General features: G+C 38.0%; 1 protein-coding gene across 1 annotated transcript in view; it reads left to right on the plus strand.

Annotated features, from left to right (window-relative positions):
• Nucleotides 1–19,370, plus strand: part of LOC134678984 (extracellular sulfatase SULF-1 homolog) — a 76,478-nt gene that overhangs the window by 17,640 nt on the left and 39,468 nt on the right. The window contains exons 2-3 of the mRNA XM_063537747.1: nucleotides 10,440–11,269; nucleotides 13,507–13,646. Coding sequence (XP_063393817.1) covers nucleotides 10,581–11,269; nucleotides 13,507–13,646 — 829 coding nt within the window. The 5' untranslated portion in view covers nucleotides 10,440–10,580. The remainder of the gene's footprint in view (nucleotides 1–10,439; nucleotides 11,270–13,506; nucleotides 13,647–19,370) is intronic.

Below are 19,370 nucleotides of genomic sequence, written 5' to 3' on the forward strand. Positions count from 1 at the left end.
GTATAACTGAAAAATCGCTGAAAATCAAACGTAAATTGCATACACATCAAATTGTGTAAAAATATTTTCAGAGAGGAAAATGGGGCCTACGTTTGGATTGCAAAAGCAGTCGAGCGCGGTCTTCCATTTTCCTCTTAAGTATCTGCAATCTTGTAACATGTCGCCTTAAGTATACCTATAACTAACTACTTTCTTGTTATCAACTATCTGCTCTTCTATGTACCTGTTTAACATAGTGGAAATACATATATATGTACTTAATGTTTTTGTAATAGTAGCGATCTGTAATGGTAATGTTTTAATATCTCATTAGCTGAATAATCAAGTCAAGTGTTTTGTTTATTATTTATTTGTTTACATTCTATAAGAGCTTTTTCACACTGCCCGATCCGACCAGACGGTCTAGCATGAGTTGCGTTCTCGCGCGCGAGTCCATACATCAAGCGCGACTTCAAGTATGGACTCGCTCGCGAGAACGGAACTTATGCTAGACTGCCTGATATCGGATGTCGGATGGAAGTAAAATGCAAGACATGTGTGTGGTGGGACGTGGTCTAAAGGACTTAAGTGCCAGTAGCGTATGGCACTTAATACGAATTAAAAAAATTGGCAATGTAATAAAGATTCGACTAAATAAGTATTTTTTTACTTACAATTTTTAAGCATATCGCGAGGTCTACAGCTCACAAATCCACTGATTTTTTTTTTAGAGTTCATATTATTTAAAATAAAATCTTAAAAAAATTAATCTTATAAATTCTAATATTCCGGCTTCATGTTAGTGCTATTTGTATTTACCAATAAAAGTTTTAGTGTTGCTACGTAACATAGTTAAAAATCAGAATCGATGTTTCTTTGCTGCATTTTTATAGTGGCCATGTCTCAAATAGAATTGACTGTTTGCATAATACCTAGCTTTTATTAAACTCGACCGTCGAGCAGTTGCCCTTGTAGAGAACCAAGCAAAACTTTTTATCAGATTTAAAGAGCTGAATTCTTTTACCGTATCGAGAGTATATCCATGAAGATTACGCTGGTGTTAGTACATATAAAGATACCATTACCATTTCCTTCTTCGGAGGAAATGTATGGTGGATATCGACCTAAGTTTTTCTCTACCCTGTATTTTACAAATATAGAAACTAGGCATTAGGTAGGTAGAGCTGAAATAACTTATCAAATCAGCAAAGAGGAAAGTAGTAGTAGTACCCAATACGTAATCAAAGACAATAAATTATTGTAATAAAATTATTGTTCGTCTAAACTTGGCTCTCTCTCGTGATCTTATGAAATCGGGAAAACAGTCAAAGTGATCCATTTTCATTGGTCTCGAGTGTGAGCTGCCGGAACGCCGAACGCCCGTACGCGGTAATTCGTTGCCACGCGATACTTTAATTAAACTCGCAGTGTTAATTCACTGCAGCGAATGAGTATTACGAGCGCATTGTTGATGTGAATGCGACCTCTGTGGTTAGGTGTAGTGTAAGGTCCATAAGTAGTACCGGGAGTCATTCGGTTCAACGACATGCACTTTATTATTTTGTTGCTAAATTTCAGTTTTACAGCTCATATAGGGCGGAAACTTTATTTGCAGTTTCAAATCAATTACACTAGTGTTACACGTTTATACGGTATACTCGTATCGTACCTACCCGGTTAAGGCCGGACTATTTTTCGGCGTGTTGGAAAAAAATACAAAAATTACTTATGTCTCACCAACTTTTACCTCAGAATAATAATTAAAATTATAAAAAAGAAAACAAACTTTTATTAATGTTTTCATATTTCTACTCCATATAATTTATCCTTTTATGATAAAATGCAGGAATTAAATATAATCAAACTGCCGTCCGGTTCACTCTTTCTTTTTTCTAGAGAAGTATCCGCTGCGGAATTTTAACCACCGCGTACCTCGTGTTATTTATTATTTCTGTGGAGCCATGTATACACGTCACGGCACTATCAGTCTGAAAAAATTATTGATTTATAATTGGAAAATATCATCAGATATTCATTTAAATCAGTTAATAAAATGACTATTATGTAGGCAATATTATGTGTCATTTCACGATATTTGAAAAACTAATTTATTTCATTTGATATTATATACAATTCATTAAATAGGTATATTGTATATGTATTAATTTAAATCTGTTATCAAAATGACAACTGGGCAATGTTCTAAGTAGAGATAAACATATAAATCACCGCTTACCCCGTACATTTAATATAAGAGTTAAAAGGGACTCTACGTGTTGGCTTCGGCTCCGTACACGCCTCCCTAACGTTCGGAACAAGATTATTCCGTGATAGTTAGGTAAATACACATACAATTTTATAATATGTAATATAATTTAATAATATTAATAATAGGATTTCATAATACTAGAATCCAAGCGAAATGTAGGTATGTTTGTCTCGATTAGCAGTGCAGCAAATGTGACCGTTGTTTAGTGTTAGTATGTATCATACGGCGGAGATTCCCACGAGACTGCGCCTATGCCCGAGGCCATGTGCGACTGAGCTACGTCACAGCTCACTTTATGGCTAACCAAAATAAATAATTACAATTGCGTAGTTGCGTGGTTCACAGTAACGAGCTTACGAGTTTTTGCTTGCAGACTAATGGCTAAACAAGCAATTCGGTTTGTAGGAACATATGTCGCGCGTTTTGCTGAGATTCCAGTGTTTACTTTGGTTGTGATTTTAAAACAATTTGTTAGTTTTGTAGAGTGTTTAAAATCTGGATTTTAAAGTTAACCTTGTAAGAGGAACCTGCAATATTCGGTAAGATTAACTAATAGGATTTTTGCGACATCAGTCTACTTAATAAAATAATACAGGTTACCTACCTGACACTTTCAATGAGTTTGTGCTACTAAAAATGTTCTGCCTATGTATATGTAAACATAAGGTGCTTTGAGATAAATTCAAAAGCAGGGTAATTTTGAAAATCGCTAATTAGCGTACGGAATGTAGAGATACATTGGAGGTAATAATTAATTAAACTGCAGTAGACCAGTTGTACACAGGGCTTACAGTACTAAGCTTCAGGGTGAATTAAAGGTGTTCTGACTTATACTAAATTACATTCCGGTCGCAGCGCCGCGTGTATTACAGAACGTACGCGAGGTTTTAATTAAGATCAAAGGCGAAGCATTCACCTATTTCCATAAATTCATAGTGCTCTTTATCCTCGTTCGTACCTCGCTCGTCCGAAATTCCTTGGTTGCACCAACCCTGTGAGAGAATTTACCCTTCGCAGGGAGGCTGGAATTATAATGGATTAAACTAACCAGGTTATTGGGTAACCTTAATATTATAGGTACATTCAGAAAAGCCTGTCTACCTGTCCTATGATGATGATGGAAAAATGCTTGAAACAAAATAAAAAATGTGCGTGCATACATTACCGTTTTTTTATCTATTTCTTGTCTTTTTTCTGCAATAGCTCGACTCGTAATCTCAATGTCCAGTTCCAACTGGAAGAAAGCTAACAACTTGGCCCGTAAATGTAGCTTGTGTATGTGTTGGTAAGAAAAACAATTGAATGGAAAGCAACTTGTCAAGTGGGTATTTCCCACATACTCTTTTTGCCACTTTTTCATTGATAAATATTAGAAATACGCTTACAGGTACAATAGAACTGCCAATGATCAATATATTTTCATTCAATTCTCTACTATAAAATTTGCATTTGAAGGAATTAACTACAGTTTTCACATCTGTCACCACGCTGTATCTCATGAACCGTGATAGCTAATCAGTTAAAATAAACACAGATGACGTATTTCTATTGCCGCTATAAAAACAAATACTTATATATCTAAAAACAGAATGAAATAAATATTAGTGGCGCTTCCATACAACAAACGTGATATTTTGCCGTTTTTGGGCTAAAGGATGACTCACGTTAGGCCAGGCCGTGACCGGGCCGGAGCTTCCAGAGCATCGTTTTCTACGGAACGCATCACGTGATCGCCTGTCGTGTCATAGAAAAGTAAGCGCTGGAAGCTCCGGCCCGGACACGGCCCGGTCTAACGTGAGTCATCCTTACTGGTGCGGAACCCTCGTGCGCGAGTACGATTCGTACTTGGCCGGTTTTTATTACATTTGTTAGGATAAAATGAGCTATATAATGAAATGACTAGAATCTGATTGACACACAACATGTTGGAACCCAAAGAGAATATTACCACTACGTTTTATTGGAACCTATGTAAAATACATGTTCTATATATATCATAGATATCGCATTGAATGCTTGCTTGTATAGCAACGGTGAATACGTTGACTTTTCCTATCACTCCAAATATGTTATCCACGGCTTAAACACCCTTTTATCCAATCCAAGTGGTTTTCTTTCATTAACACTGCCTTGAATAATAATTCATATCACAATTAATCACAAAGCCGTTAAAGTACGCTAGCTGCCAGGATTTTGTGGTCTTTACACAGAAAATCGGTTGGTCTGTAAAGTCATCACCGCTTTCCACTTTCCAGTTCTTCAAAATGTGTTTTCCCAAGAGATTATGTATCCAGGGTTGCATTGGTAGCTTTAAAATCGATCGAAATCAGTCGATTCAACGTTGTATTAAATAACATTTTGTGTTGTTGTATGGGAGCTTGAGTTAAATAATACATAATGTATGAGGTATTTATTTATATTTCTCGAATGAGTAGCGTTTAGCGTGCAACAGCTGCGCTCATGTTTTTAAAGATCATATTTATACATAAATAGGTACATGTCATTGTTTCTAACAACAATGTAAGGTTTAATCATATAATAGGTATATTGTATACACCTACGTTAGCTATTTATTACTTAACCTAAATGATCAACGTACTATGAAGATTTCAAATTGATAGCGCCATTAATAAAGCGACCGTAAACAAGAACTCGCCAATAATCGTAACTTCTCGTTCTAAGTTCAACAAATGTTGTAAGAGTTCATATACGCAACTAACACCAATCAAGGTTTACGCTACAAGTTACGTAGTTCTATATAAGTATACATATTTACTCATACATAGCCTTTGCAATGTGTTCTTCAGAGGGTGTATCTGTAACTACTTTTAAGTTATTTCGCTTTTACTGAACTGTGACACGATGGGCAAAGTTATGTTAAAGGGCAAACTTTTACGCCGGGTACAATAATATATTTTTTTAACTTAATAACTTATAAATCTCATTTACAAATAATGTGAAAACAACTACTTATATAAAAATCTAAACAAAAAATAATTTGTTTATTTTTGGATTTCATACAACGTTGAAAATTTTCAATGTGGTTGAGCAGAGCACCCCCTTGCAGTTGAGACAAAGTTACAAAATTTGGTGTACATTATCAGCATAATAAGTGTAACCAAATAAGGGGGTGCCGCTTCTCCTAGCTAGAGTTTGAATTTTTCCGCTTCTCCTAGCTAGAGTTTGAATAATTTTCATTAAATAACAAAAAATTGAGGTTGTCGCTATCTCACAAGTATTAAAAAAAAAGTATAAAGACTCAAAAAAATATTTTTAAGCCATTATAAACAAGTGACAATCTTAATTTTTTTTTGAAAATGAACTACTATTAGGGGTCATCCATTAATTACGTCACACGAATTTCTAGGTTTTTTGATCCCTCCCCCCCTCCTTGTCACACTTGGTCACATTTGGCAAACCCCTCCCTCCTAGTGTGACGTCTCATGTTTTCTACGAAATCGCCAAATCGAATTAAGTAAACTAGTACCTAAGTATTATAAATATAATATATTATCACAATTAATATTTCATCAAAATATTTTTGACGATATAAATATTAGTAATTTTATAACCTAAAACTGCTTAGGAAAGAAAATTAAACGAATAAAAACGATTATCGTTTTAAAAACTTATTATTTAAATGTACAGCGAATAAAATAATTTAAATAAATTTTCGGTTACTGATGAAGTTAAAGTGACGTCACAAAGTTTGTGTCTCCCCCCTCCCTCATGTCACAATATGTCACATTTTCTTGACCCCCTCCCTCCCCCTAAACGTGTGATGTAATTAATGGATGACCCCTTAGGTGCATGTAACATCCAAATTTCAAAACAATCAAACCACTAGTTTAGCTACAAAAAAATAAAAACGATTTTTTAAAAGTTTTGTTTTGTTGATTTGGTAAAACTAACGCGCGTATAAGACAAATAAACGCGCACTAGCTGGTGGAAACGTGTGTTCAATACGCCGTGGATACGCCGTACGGCACGGTGTAAGATATTTCTGAATTATTAAATTAAATGCTAATTTATTCCAACCCACCCACTGTTATGGTGCATGACATTGAATCTCACTATCTTATTTCTACATAGGGTACAGACCTATTTTATTTTTAGGGTAATTTCCAAATAATTTTCAAACGACAGGACTTAATATTCTCCTTCCAAGATCTTGACGATTTTGACATATAATATTTATGTAGAATAAAATCAATACTAATAAGACATGATTACTTACTAGGTAACTGATGATAATATCAGAATATCTGTTTACTTTACGTTGGGTGCAGCAATTGGGTGTGTATGCTGTTTCGCCTTCAAAGTTGAACTGCTTTTAATAAATGAGCTCTAAGCAAACTGCGGTTCATGTCCCGACATCACTCGTAATTTGTACCAATATTATAATAGTACCTAAGTCTTTATTTCTTTCAGAAGTATTCCAAACTATTCCCCTTAGACCCTTTTTTTGCATGGCATTTATGATTTATTGTAAGAATGAGAGTTCATAGACTTTACCCTAATGCCATATGAATGCGATTTAATTTTTTGCTCTGCGATTTTATTTTAGCAATTGATTTTGTGCCTGCCATTGTAAGATTATGTATGCAATGCGATTGTTTTATTATAACTACATATATAGTGATCAATTGATCATAATTCCATAAATTTATAGGTAATACCTTAACTCTTAATTTATAAATTTGGCTACATAAAGGTAGTCTGTCCGCTTTTTAACGATAAGACCTCCTGTTGTTTACCTCTTCTTCAGTTATTGTACATATTTGCTAGCCCCGATGTACATTTATATTTTCACCAATTTATGAGGTTCACCTGCTTGTACAAAAATATTGTTAAAAATAAATATATAACAGATGTGAAAGGGCTATTATTAGGGAAAGTAACAAGGCTTTGCCTGCTGATAATTTTATTTCGAGCTGTAAGTGCTGTAAAAGAGGACAATATGATTAGGACTTCCCATTACTGAGTCATTTGATCTACATGTGTAAGATCTATTTAAATATCTTAGATTAAACATACCTAAGAGATCTAAACTGTACTTACTAGAACGGTCAATCATTTTCACATCCCGTGAAAACTTCTTTGGATTTCCTCTTGATTTTTCCCGACGAAAGTCTTTATATTGGAATTGTTCGGGCTGCATCCCTCCAATTCCATTACCGGCGCGATGTTGAAAAGGTCGGAAATGAGGTTAAACTCGCGCCATATCCTAAATGTTTTTGATTTATACCAGTTTGTTACGCTGAATACAGCTTGAATGTTTTCGGCAAGAAAGTTCCGAAGAATAAGTTTAACGGGGATCATTAGGGAGATTTACATAAGGAGCCGCGAGTGCGAATCGCGCCAACTTTCCGATGGGTGATTAAGTTCTAATTTATTAAGGGCTCGTTACCGGCGCGGCGCGGCGAGCGATACAACGCGGTACGGAATCACGGCTTCGAAAATAATTACAACAACTTCGTGATTACGCCTTGTGAAAACAAATATACTGTTAAATACCTATTAAACGTTTTGGGTAATTAGGAATTATCAATTTCCACCATACAGAACAGGCCGCGTTTGGTACATAGTTGAAAGGACTGTACTCTATAAGTCAACTTTTATAGAGCAAACCCCAAAACCAGAAAAGTAAAAAAATACAGAACTATGACATGCTTTGCGATTTTAGCATTTAATCATGCATTCTATAACGAATTTAATTACCAATGCTAATTTAATTGATTGTTCCGTATTATCAAAGCGGCGCCGAAGCGGCATCTTTAGCGGTTAGTCAGGTGCGAATGATTGAATGAAACGCATATCCATTATTTGTTATATATAATTACCTATTTACTATCAAATCTTAGTAATGTATTCTCTACCATCGGAATGTTATAAAGTATCTAGCTGGGATGAGTCTGTCTGCATCATAATTGGGCTTAGACACTTAGATTTTTGCAGTCACCATACACCGCCCCTAACACGCCATGTCAGTTTGCAGAGGATACTTTTTAAAATCAGATTTTTCACAGTAAGATGTTACCAGTGGTAAAAAACGTTCTCATTTTTCTCATCTGTTCCCAGTGGTAGGTAACAACTCAGAAAATAATATAGTCACACCCTAAAAAGTCTGCAGCGATTTTGATAGCCCACGCAGTGCAAGTGTCATTTTAAACGTCAAACTTCTATGAAATTATGACGTATCCATAACACTTACACTGCGTGGGCTATCAAATCCGCTGCAGACTTTGTTTGGTGCGACTTTCTACCCAGTCTGAACCTGGTAAAGTTAGACCGCAAAAAGTCTGCAGCGATTTTGATAGCCCACGCAGTGTGTCATTTTAAACGTCAAACTTCTATGAAATTATGACGTATAAATAACACTTACACTGCGTGGGCTGTCAAATCCGCTGCAGACTTTTATTGGTGCGACTATAAAACTTACTGGTACAAGTTTCAAACAAAAAAGAGAAGATGTCAGAAAAAAAATTAGGTATAGGGTAGTAGTAGTTATTGTTGTAGGTAGGGTGTAATGGATGATGTAGTGTGTTGTCGTGGTTGCGGGCTGTTTGGCGCAGCGAACAATTGCACTGATCGTGATTTATATCGGCGCTGGAGTACGGAGGGTAACTGATAGGGGCACTGACTCGATCGATGACGGCCACCGACGACTGCAGCCAGGCGCGTGCCGAGTGCCGATCGACACTGACAGAAGACGCTCGGTTTACACTACGTTAAAACATGTAACTTAAATAAAAAAACCGGGCAAGTGCGAGTCGGACTCGCGCACGAAGGGTTCCGTACCATAAAGCAAAAAAAAAAAACGGAAAAAAATGCAAAAAGAAAACGGTCACCTATCCAAGTACTGACCACGCCCGACGTTGCTTAACTTTGGTCAAAAATCACGTTTGCTGTATGGGAGCCCCACTTAAATCTTTATTTTATTCTGTTTTTAGTATTTGTTGTTATAGCGGCAATAGAAATACATCATCTGTGAAAATTTCAACTGTCTAGCTATCACGGTTCGTGAGATACAGCCTGGTGACAGACAGACGGACAGACGGACGGACGGACGGACAGCGAAGTCTTAGTAATAGTCTGAAGTCATTGTTAGATTGGCATTTTTCGTTACGATCATCCGGTTCAATTTATATATTTAAAAAAATGTATAGGTAATACTCGTACATGTTGCTGGTCACGTCACGCATACAATAAACTGCAAGCCTATTAAGAATCGCTTTATCCACATTTATCCACGTGATAAAACAACTCACTTTTTAACTCTGCGGGACAGAAAGAGACGGACACCGTTTTATCACGCTGTCACGTAGACAAATACGACCATAATATCCGTACAAAGTCAAAAAGGTCTTGTAAAAATATGTGCGGTTTTTCAAGGACATTTCGATTTGTGTTTGTAATTTATTAGCGGTAGTAGCAGCTCGCCGGGTGAAGCGCTATTTATTTCCAAACTGGCCATTACTCCGGTCGGAGCAATTCTGTTAAAAGCCGTCGGTGAATGATGCTCTGGTTGAGGATCGTTAAATGCCCCCATATTGACTGCCGACGAACGGAACACTTTTTCGTACTTGTGGTTTGAATAAGAAGGTACGTTATGCACCTAAGATTTGACAATTATGGGTTCTTTCCCGTCTAAGAGCTAACTATGGAAATAAGCTTGCAATTTATAGAGCAACGAAATCCCTCTAGTTAGTGTGCCGTACTTTATCATTATTAATTAATCTGGGCGCCTGGCAGTAAATAATAAATAAATAAATATTGAGAACATCTTACACAGATCAACCTAGCCCCAAACTTGCCCCAAACTAAGCAAAGCTTGTACTATGGGTGCTAGGCGACGACACACATACTTATATAGATAAATACATACTTATATACTGATGCAAAAGCGGTTTGTTATCGATCGAATAGGCAAGAGTGATAGAGAGGCAGAAACCGAGCTTTCGATTTTCGTGTTTCGCGGTAGACCCCGTGATAGCGCTTGTGACGCCCTCTACGCAGAGTTTTGCGTAATATTCCCTATTATAATATATTTAGGGCATACTGAAAATTCCTGGACTGGCCACTTAAGTCGTCTCATATATCAGAATCCAGAAATTTTCAGTATGGCCCATGTAGTTGATCCATAACCCTTAATAGCTAATTATACCTGAATTTTTAATTCTTGTTATAGGTGGCGATGAAAATGGCCGAGCAATTTGCAAAACTAGTCTGCCAGGCGATGCCAATATTAACGACATGAACCTTACAATTCCAGTTTTTGGCTACGCAACCTGACAAAAAATTATACTCTTGATATCTTTAAGTCAACATCATGAACTTGAAAGTCATCCCCCTTCTCCTAACTTGGAATTTTATTTTTATATCAGCGACTCGAGATTCTTTAGAAGATGAGGAAACGGCTAGAGCGAGAGAAATACGCAATAGAGAGAACAACCGCAACAGAACCACCTTTAATGGAACACTCACGGATCTGCCCGAAAGGCGAAACTTGAGGCATAGAAACAGTTCAAAGTTCCGGGGCCACAGGCGCCGGGCCTGGGACCGCGAGTATGATGTTAGGAGAGACAGAAGGAAAGGGCCAGATGCGCACTCCTCCGACGAGGCAGCATCCAACAAAACCACCGACCTTTTTCTGAAGAAAGAGGAGAAGCCACGTAAAAGCGACAAGCAATTGAATAAAAATAACAATATGGAAAAATCTTTTGGAGGAAAGAAGCCTCTTAGCCAAAGTAAAATGCAAGAAAGGAATCATCAAGTACCGCTTAAAGACAACAGCACGCGAGCCAAGGGGAGGGTGAGCAACAAGCGGCAGAGCGGCGGGCACATTCCGTTCCCGCAGCCGCGCGAGCGCAAGCCCAACATCATCATCGTGCTGACGGACGACCAGGACGTGGAGCTGGGCAGTCTGAACTTCATGCCGCGGACCATGAAGGCCATCAGGAGCGCGGGCGCCGAGTTCCGCCATGCCTACACCACTACGCCCATGTGCTGCCCCTCCAGGTAACACCATAGTTTAGTGCACACGTACTATCTGCCTACTTCTTCGTGGACTATATGCCTCTTATGAAACTTTCTATCGTACATCGTACGAACTTTATCTTTAACCGTGTATAACAGCTTTAAGAGACCCGGTCTCAGACTACGCCTACTAATAGAGACTAAAATTAATGAATCAATGATGATTTAGTTCTTCTAGCCGACAATGTAAAACGATGGTCCTATATTATCTCACCATCTCGTTGCGGAAACCCATCCAAGCTCTTACGCTGCCGATGGTGTTTTATCACAAGTTTTAGTTCTCGGTGAGTTATTTAGTGGCCTTGTAAGGTAGGTTGTAGGACTTGTAGGTATGTAAGGTAGAGCGGAGCATGTTGAGCACATTTGAGTTCAAACAGTTGATTTTAGAAAAGTCAAATCTACAGAAGTCCATAGAACATCATCATCAGAAATCAAACGTCATTACAAAAAAAATATTGTTTTACGTACATACCTTCTTATTTAATAAACAGCAATTTGTACTCAAGTAACGAAAGTCACATATGCGCAATTTGCCTCGCCCTCTGCGGCTATGTACTTGTAGTTAGTTCATCAATCAGGTAATCGTTTTCATTTTTTGATAGTTCCAAAACAAGAGCATTTATTTTGATTTGTCGGTCTAACTATTGAAGTGCTTAGGGGTCATCCACTAATTACGTCACACGAATTTCTAGGTTTTTTGACCCCTCCCCCCTCCTTGTCACACTTGGTCACATTTGGCAAACCCCTCCCCCCTAGTGTGACGTCACATTTTTTCTACGAAATCGCCAAATCGAATTAAGTACCTAAGTATTATTAATATTATATCAAAATATTTTTGACGATGTAAATATTAGTAATTTTATAACCCAAAACTGATTAGGAAAGAAAATTAAACGAATAAAAACGCTTATCGTTTTAAAAACTTGTTATTTAAATGTACAGCAAATAAAATAATTTAAATAAATTTTCGGTTACTGATCTGATGAAGTTAAAGTGACGTCACAAAGTTTGTGTCTCCCCCCTCCCCCATGTCACAATATGTCACATTTTCTTGACCCCCTCCCTCCCCCTAAACGTGTGATGTAATTAATGGATGACCCCTTATGAGTTATTTCTGATGTTTGTTAATTATTTCATATCATAAATAATGCGGCATTAGAAATATCACAGAGAAAGATGAAGTTGGTAAGCATGCGATTAGTTTGCTAACAACTCGGGCATAAATTATATCGTGCTACTGACGCTGATCTACATAATATGTAGATATGTTTACCATAATTGCTGATAATGATCAAACAACAAAAAAGTAGATGTGATATGTAACTGTGCACTTACAGCTAAAAGCAGCTTAAAATAAAACCGGGAATTGAATGAAAAATATCAAAAATGTTCAAAATTATGTTCTAATAATCCAACCTAAATATACGCCCCACTGCTGGGCTCCTCCTTCGTGATGAGATTGGGCTATGTTCCCACTCTGGGGTCTTCAGCGAGTTGGGGACTTCACACTTTTGAATTTATTCGAGGATGCAGGTATACAGGATTTTACACCACAGTTAATGATAAATCATGTTCCTGATGGCGTTGTCCCGGCTTATTGACACGACTCATCATGGCCTAGGGTCCATTTGGCAACTAATCTTAAGAGTTAGTCTTTACGAAAGTGACTGCCAACTGACTGGTAAATATTAATGATATTCCGTACATAAGTTAAGAATAAGTGTTCCGTAAACAAAGTTTTGTACGGAACACTAAAAATAATATCAACATTGCAAATATTTGTTATATCTACACGTGTAGTGTACTCCATTATTAATACTTAATGTACTTTAATGATTACCTATTTATGTTCGATATGTATATTGAACATGACAGAAATGTCAACATAGTGTATAATAAGTGTTATTTAATAATGAATATAAAAGTAAAATTAACTACAATTAAGATAACTAAACCTAAAAAAAATTAAGAATACATATCAAAATTTTGAGCCCTACCGGGTAATACCCATCACGCAGGCAGGCTTTCCTTTTCAAGGCCAATCTTAGGCTTCCTCTACACGATGGGCCAACGCCGGCCACTCCAAGGGACGCATTTATGCGTTAGAGGGAGCAAGTGATATTGCTATCTCATTCTACCGCATGGCTGCGTCCCTTGGAGTGGCTGGAGTTGGCCCATCGTGTAGAGGAGCCATTACAGATAGTGTTATATTGGTGCAGGAGCTCACTGCTGACTGGCGTGTACGTGCACAACCACAACGTGTACACCAACAACGACAACTGCTCGTCGCCCATGTGGCAGGCCAAGCACGAGACCAAGACCTTCGCCACCTACCTCTCCAACGCGGGCTATCGCACCGGTAAGTTCATTAAAACACCTCACTTATTTAATTACAGAAACGGCTGTACCGCAATATACTTTCATTATTCTTACCTTAAATCTCGACGTTTCGGCTGAGTTGCATCACTACTACCCCACTTCACTCAGCACTGAGTTTTTCCGTGACCACAGCTGGTGTAACTCAGCTGAAACGTCGGAATTTAAGGTAATAGTGTTAATGTTGTTAAAAAATAATATTTATTATGATCATATGATCATTTTTCGTTGGTAAACATCGGAGAAAATGGGGGGAGTGTTGTTTTAGAATATTAGATTTGAGCTCTTTCTAACCGACATATTAATACTTTTCATTTCCACGAACCCATATTTGATACATAATTTTACTCGTAAATTTTACATCACTAGACGAATTTCACATTACTACCTTACACATATGTAAACAATAACCTGACCAAAAAAAAGTATGATATTTTTACATATTACGTACCGATTGGTAAAGCAGTATTTAAGAGGAAGGATGTCTATCCAGTAGGGAAGTAAATACTTAACCTACTTACCTAGTCAGGTTAAGCTGATAATTTGCAACTCAAGCGGTTAAACTGTTTAAGCATCTAATAATAGACGTAACCCGAGAACACTAAGCGTATTACAGTTATTTGTAACAAAGGATGTGAAGGATTAAGGTTTTGTGTTATATTTCTTAGTTAAATTCTAGTCAAATTCATTTTACAGTTAATATAACCCCTTGGACTACCAAAATTAACTTAATTCAGAATAACATTTAAATTGAATAAAACGTTATTAATCCTACATCTGAAATAATTCCGATAGGTAGAATTTTTTTATGAAAACAAAGTTTATTCAAATTATTAGCAGCGTCGTTCGTTTCGCGCGCTTTTTAAACTGTGATATCGGCAGAATTTAAATCGGTGATGCCGATATATCAGCCTGCCGATTATATCGGTATCGCTATCGTACATCCCTAAAGGCTGCACCAGCTACTTGTGTGTGCCAAAAGTCCATCTCGATGGGGCGATGAGATTTCTATAGGTATTTAAAACTCGCGTGTGCATGGGAGTGTCTGCGCGGTGCGCTGAAGGCGCAGGCGGGCTGCATACGCATCTGGTGTGTTGCGGCCTTCAAGAAAGCTAAGTCCGTGTTGAACGCGCATTCGCTGTAGATACGCAATGATGCAATGTTACAAGAGGAATGCTGCCAACACAGGCCCAATTCCTAATGCCTGACTCACGACTGGGTGTCCAGAGAAAATTAGGAACAACTGCCTGGTTACGAGTGTTGATAAGCGGAACGACTAAGTACCTACTTATATAATGAAGGTGAGGTACCATGAGTTTATGAACTAATGCATAGTCAGAAAGATTGAAATTATAGACGTTTGTGGGCGTGATTACATCTAATACTTTTTCATTGCTCATGCTCTGAAAGTGGGTCTGTTAATTTATGGGGCATTGTTTAGTTTGAAAATGATACTTTTCGGCCCAACGGTGTTTTAGTGGTTTTACTTTCTAAGTAGGTAATTGTTTTTTTACGATTAGCAATGAATATTTGTTTATAAGTGGGTTTATTGTATAATCTGCATTCTGATATTTAACTTCCGATTCCGTTACTATCTTATTATGTTTTTGATGACGCTCTTAAATTACATCCCACGACTTCTCATTCCGCACAAACTCTTTATGTAGGTAGAGTGTGTTCGGAAAGAGAAGAGTCGTAGATTGTATTGGGCCCCATACATCCCACGACTCTTCTCTCTCCGCACACACTCTATACTTATACATACTCGTATAGTCATGTTATGGGAAATACACATTAGACCTATACCTAGTCAGGCGTGACTCACTCCGCGATTTCGTCGATTTGCTACAGGTAGCTAAAAGTACATCCAATCCACACCAATTTTGGTGGCTAGCCATAAGCCGCGCGTGGCGCTGTCGCCTCCTAGCGGCCATATCTGTGCTGATCGTAACAGACGCGTTTTGTTAGAGAGTGAGTCTTCTGTATTACCTAGTACTATTATTTATTCTGCGGCCTAGTGGGACCGGATTTTTGTCCTAAAAGTTATGTCAATATTGATAATTCTAAAGATGGAAAAGATTTGCTTATCATGGGACATATTTTTAAGCATGATGTACATTACTGTCCTTGTATTCGAAATAAAAAGTAGAGTGTTTAACTTGGGCGAAATTCTGACTATTGGCGCTCTCACTTGGGTTGATTTCATGACATTCATCCTTTGAATTTATTATGAGTAAAGTTACTTCCACTACTAAATTTAGTGGATATAAATAATAAATTAGAACGGAGGTTCTAGCAGGTTAGCAATTTCAAAAATATTTAATTAAATTTGGCATGTGGTCGTATATATATTACATAAATCATTTTTAACCATACAAAAAGGGGAAAAGACAGCCCTGTGTACAAAGCCGTAAATCAATAGCAGCACGTCGCGTCGGCGTTGCCGGCAATCGTCTCTAAACTGGACTCCGTACAGCGTCTTGCAAGATTTGTTCTAAATTTCATATTAGGCCGTGACGTGGGCGCACGTGGGCCGGCGGACGTCGGCCATTTAAGCGAATCACGCCGGACCGTCCGCGCCGCACACCGACCGATGTAGATGGAAGTGTCCTCGCTGGAATTTGGGGTGCGTCTGATCGCTCATCCGGCTGTCGTCCTCGGCAGCTCTCTGGGCCCGCCATTAGGGCGCCCAACTTGCTAGGAAGTTGGCCGATTAGATACCTACATAAAGGACTGAGTAAATGGGCATTATTGGATAATGGCTGTAAAGCCATTAAATCAATTGTCAACACTCGAAATGTTCATATAAATTATATTTTTAAGCTAAGTTATAGGTACAGAAATAGCAAGAACGGTAGCCATTTGCTTCAGCCATATTTTATGCTTACCTACAGTTTAACAGTTTAGGATCCGTCGCGAAACTAGTCCCAAAACATGTTTATGCTAAAAACATGTTCAATTTCAATGTTACTGCCGTCCGAACTGCAGGTTAACTCTAAGTACAACATTTACATAAGTGCTTTTCGTGTCAAGGAGCACGTGTCGACAATATATCACCGCTCTGTTAAGTGTCCATTTGGCTTGTAAATTTATACTCTGAATGAGCGATCATAAATCCGCTCGTGCTTTCCCTTCCGGGTCAGGATGTGGGCGAAGGGCACCGCCTACGACTGCTGGATGGGCCCTAATAGCAGAAGATGGTCTCGCACGCACGCGCGTACCGACAGGCGCATCGCGCAAATAACCACTTCCGCTCGAAGATGAAAGTGGAGCCACGTGGGCCGAGCGTTTCGTCTTACCTTTCCTACTCTCTTTATCTATGTACTTACGTAGGTACACGAGTAACTAGTTAGTAGGTACTTTCCGTGAGTATCTTCCTTTTTACGGTTTATTTTGTACCAAACAAACACATCAAGTATATCTTTTACGTTAATTAATCTTGTGTTAATCATACTTAAACTGTAAAAAAGAACGACATATTCTTGTAGGTATGTTTTTAAATAAATTGAGTAAAATATGTATGTCGAAGGAAATGCATTTAATCAAAATAAAGTGCATATTGCACGGAGCTGGTTCGCTTTATTACGAAACAGATGCTTGCCGCGCCAGGGCTGCTGTGCACCTGCGGTGTCGACATATTGCTTTCCCGATTGGTTTCTCCTTCTTCGAGAAACTTATGTACGTACTATTTACTCGAACTCGTAAAGTTACTAGGTACCGAATTCTTGAAGTTATACGAACTCTGTATGCAAATTGTTGATAAGAAAACATGATGCGAAAACTTAGTTTATAGAACATGATATTATTTCACATTAAAGTATCCAAATCTTAGGACTGTGGGTTTGGTTGCATTGAATATTAAACTCTCACTTTGAACGTACCTAAGAGGACACGACAGATATATTGTCAGCAACCCTACTTACTTGGCCAGATAAAGAGTTCATGACCGCAGCAAGGACGGGTTATACTCGTACCTTTATTATACTATCTGCTTTATTACGCACCTTTTACCAGCTGTCTCCTCGTAGTAATAATCTGCTAGACGTCGTAATTAATTCTCTAGATGAAATTAATAAACAACACGAATCAAACACGGATGACGGGCTACGACTAACATCTTTATTCTTTATAAACTAGACAACATTCAATATAGATACATAGACACATAGAGGTCTAGTCTAATATCTAATATACCTTTTTGTTATCATTCCAACATCTCTTTTATCGACTTTTACTCTTATTACATATACCTAACCATTACTTGCCTACCTGCAGTCTGTTCGATGTAAAACTGAGCAATCATTATCATTTTAATTACTTTATCTTACTACAGGCCTAGACCTAGCCTAGAAGATAAGTCTGCAACGATTTTGATAGCATACGCAGTGCAAGTGTATTTATAGGTACGTCATAATTGCATACAAATTTGACGTTTTAAATAACACTTGCACTGCGTGTGCTATCAAAATCGTGTCTTATATTGGTATACCTAAATCTAACATGTTTTATTAATTTCGAATCAGTATCATTGTTATCGACAAAACAAATGCCTGTCAAATATATACCTAGTATTTCTTAGAAATGTTTGTCTGTAAAACGAACATCTTACTATAACTAGGTACCTACACTACATCATTTTAAGTGGTCATTCTTGCTGATAATGTCTTGCGCAATCTATCTGATGGTTCTATTGTGCGAAATGGGCCCTGGCAAGATTGCGAGTAAGGCTCGCTTTGTGCAAGCTAACCTAGGTTCGGGCAGCGTTTATCCACGTCTATTCAAGATGTGCACGCAGGTCAGCGGCGAGCGATAATACGGGGATAGTAATTACGTAATTCCGCAATGCTTGCCTGTTCGTCCGTAGTACAAGGGGCCATTCAGAATATTGTGCGTGTGGGACGAAGAGCAACCGAACTCGCACATGCGTGGGCGCAGCCGCCTCACAGTCTGCCGGCCCCTCTGTTTACCTACTTACAGACGAGCCGATCGTTTATTCATTATAACTGGGGCCAGGGGCATTTGAGAAACTATGTATGTATTAATCATTACATTATAATCTTAATTAATACCAAGCACGTACCTAATAACTGGAGAGCTAGGGAGTTAGGGCTGGTGCACAAATCATGCCAGGGGACCGATTTTTGAATTTCGATCGCTCGATTTCGTCACTCGAAAATCGGTGGAAAACGGCGAAATGCTAATTTTTGAAATACGTGCGATCTAAATTTGGAATCTAGTGGTATTGACCACTCGATTTCAATTCTATTAGTAGAATTTAAACGCCTAGTAGTGGAGATATCATTTAACGAAATACACGAAATCGAGTGGTCGAATTTCAAAAATCGGCCCCCAGGTTCGATACGATGGGTCACAAAAAAGTCACGACAGATCACGTTGGGGGACCCGGTATAAGGAGACCTCACGTGTACTTTTCTACAGTGAACGAAACTTAAAAAAAATACCTACTACATAAGTAGATACTTTTTCTCAGTTTCGATAAACATATATCTTCACTCCGCACTTCAAAATATCGAGTCTATTTTACGAAATTTTGTGCCTTATCCGGTCGGATGGAAAACACCTCGCGTGATTTGTGCACATTCCCTTATTAAATTAAGTTGAAACCACGGGATCTGTCTTCAGATCGGCAGCATTTGTTCAGACCGTAATTACCGATGAAAAACTTAATCATTGGAAGGTATTTTTA

The sequence above is a fragment of the Cydia fagiglandana genome, chromosome Z, assembly GCF_963556715.1.
Source record: "Cydia fagiglandana chromosome Z, ilCydFagi1.1, whole genome shotgun sequence".
NCBI lineage: Eukaryota > Metazoa > Arthropoda > Insecta > Lepidoptera > Tortricidae > Cydia > Cydia fagiglandana.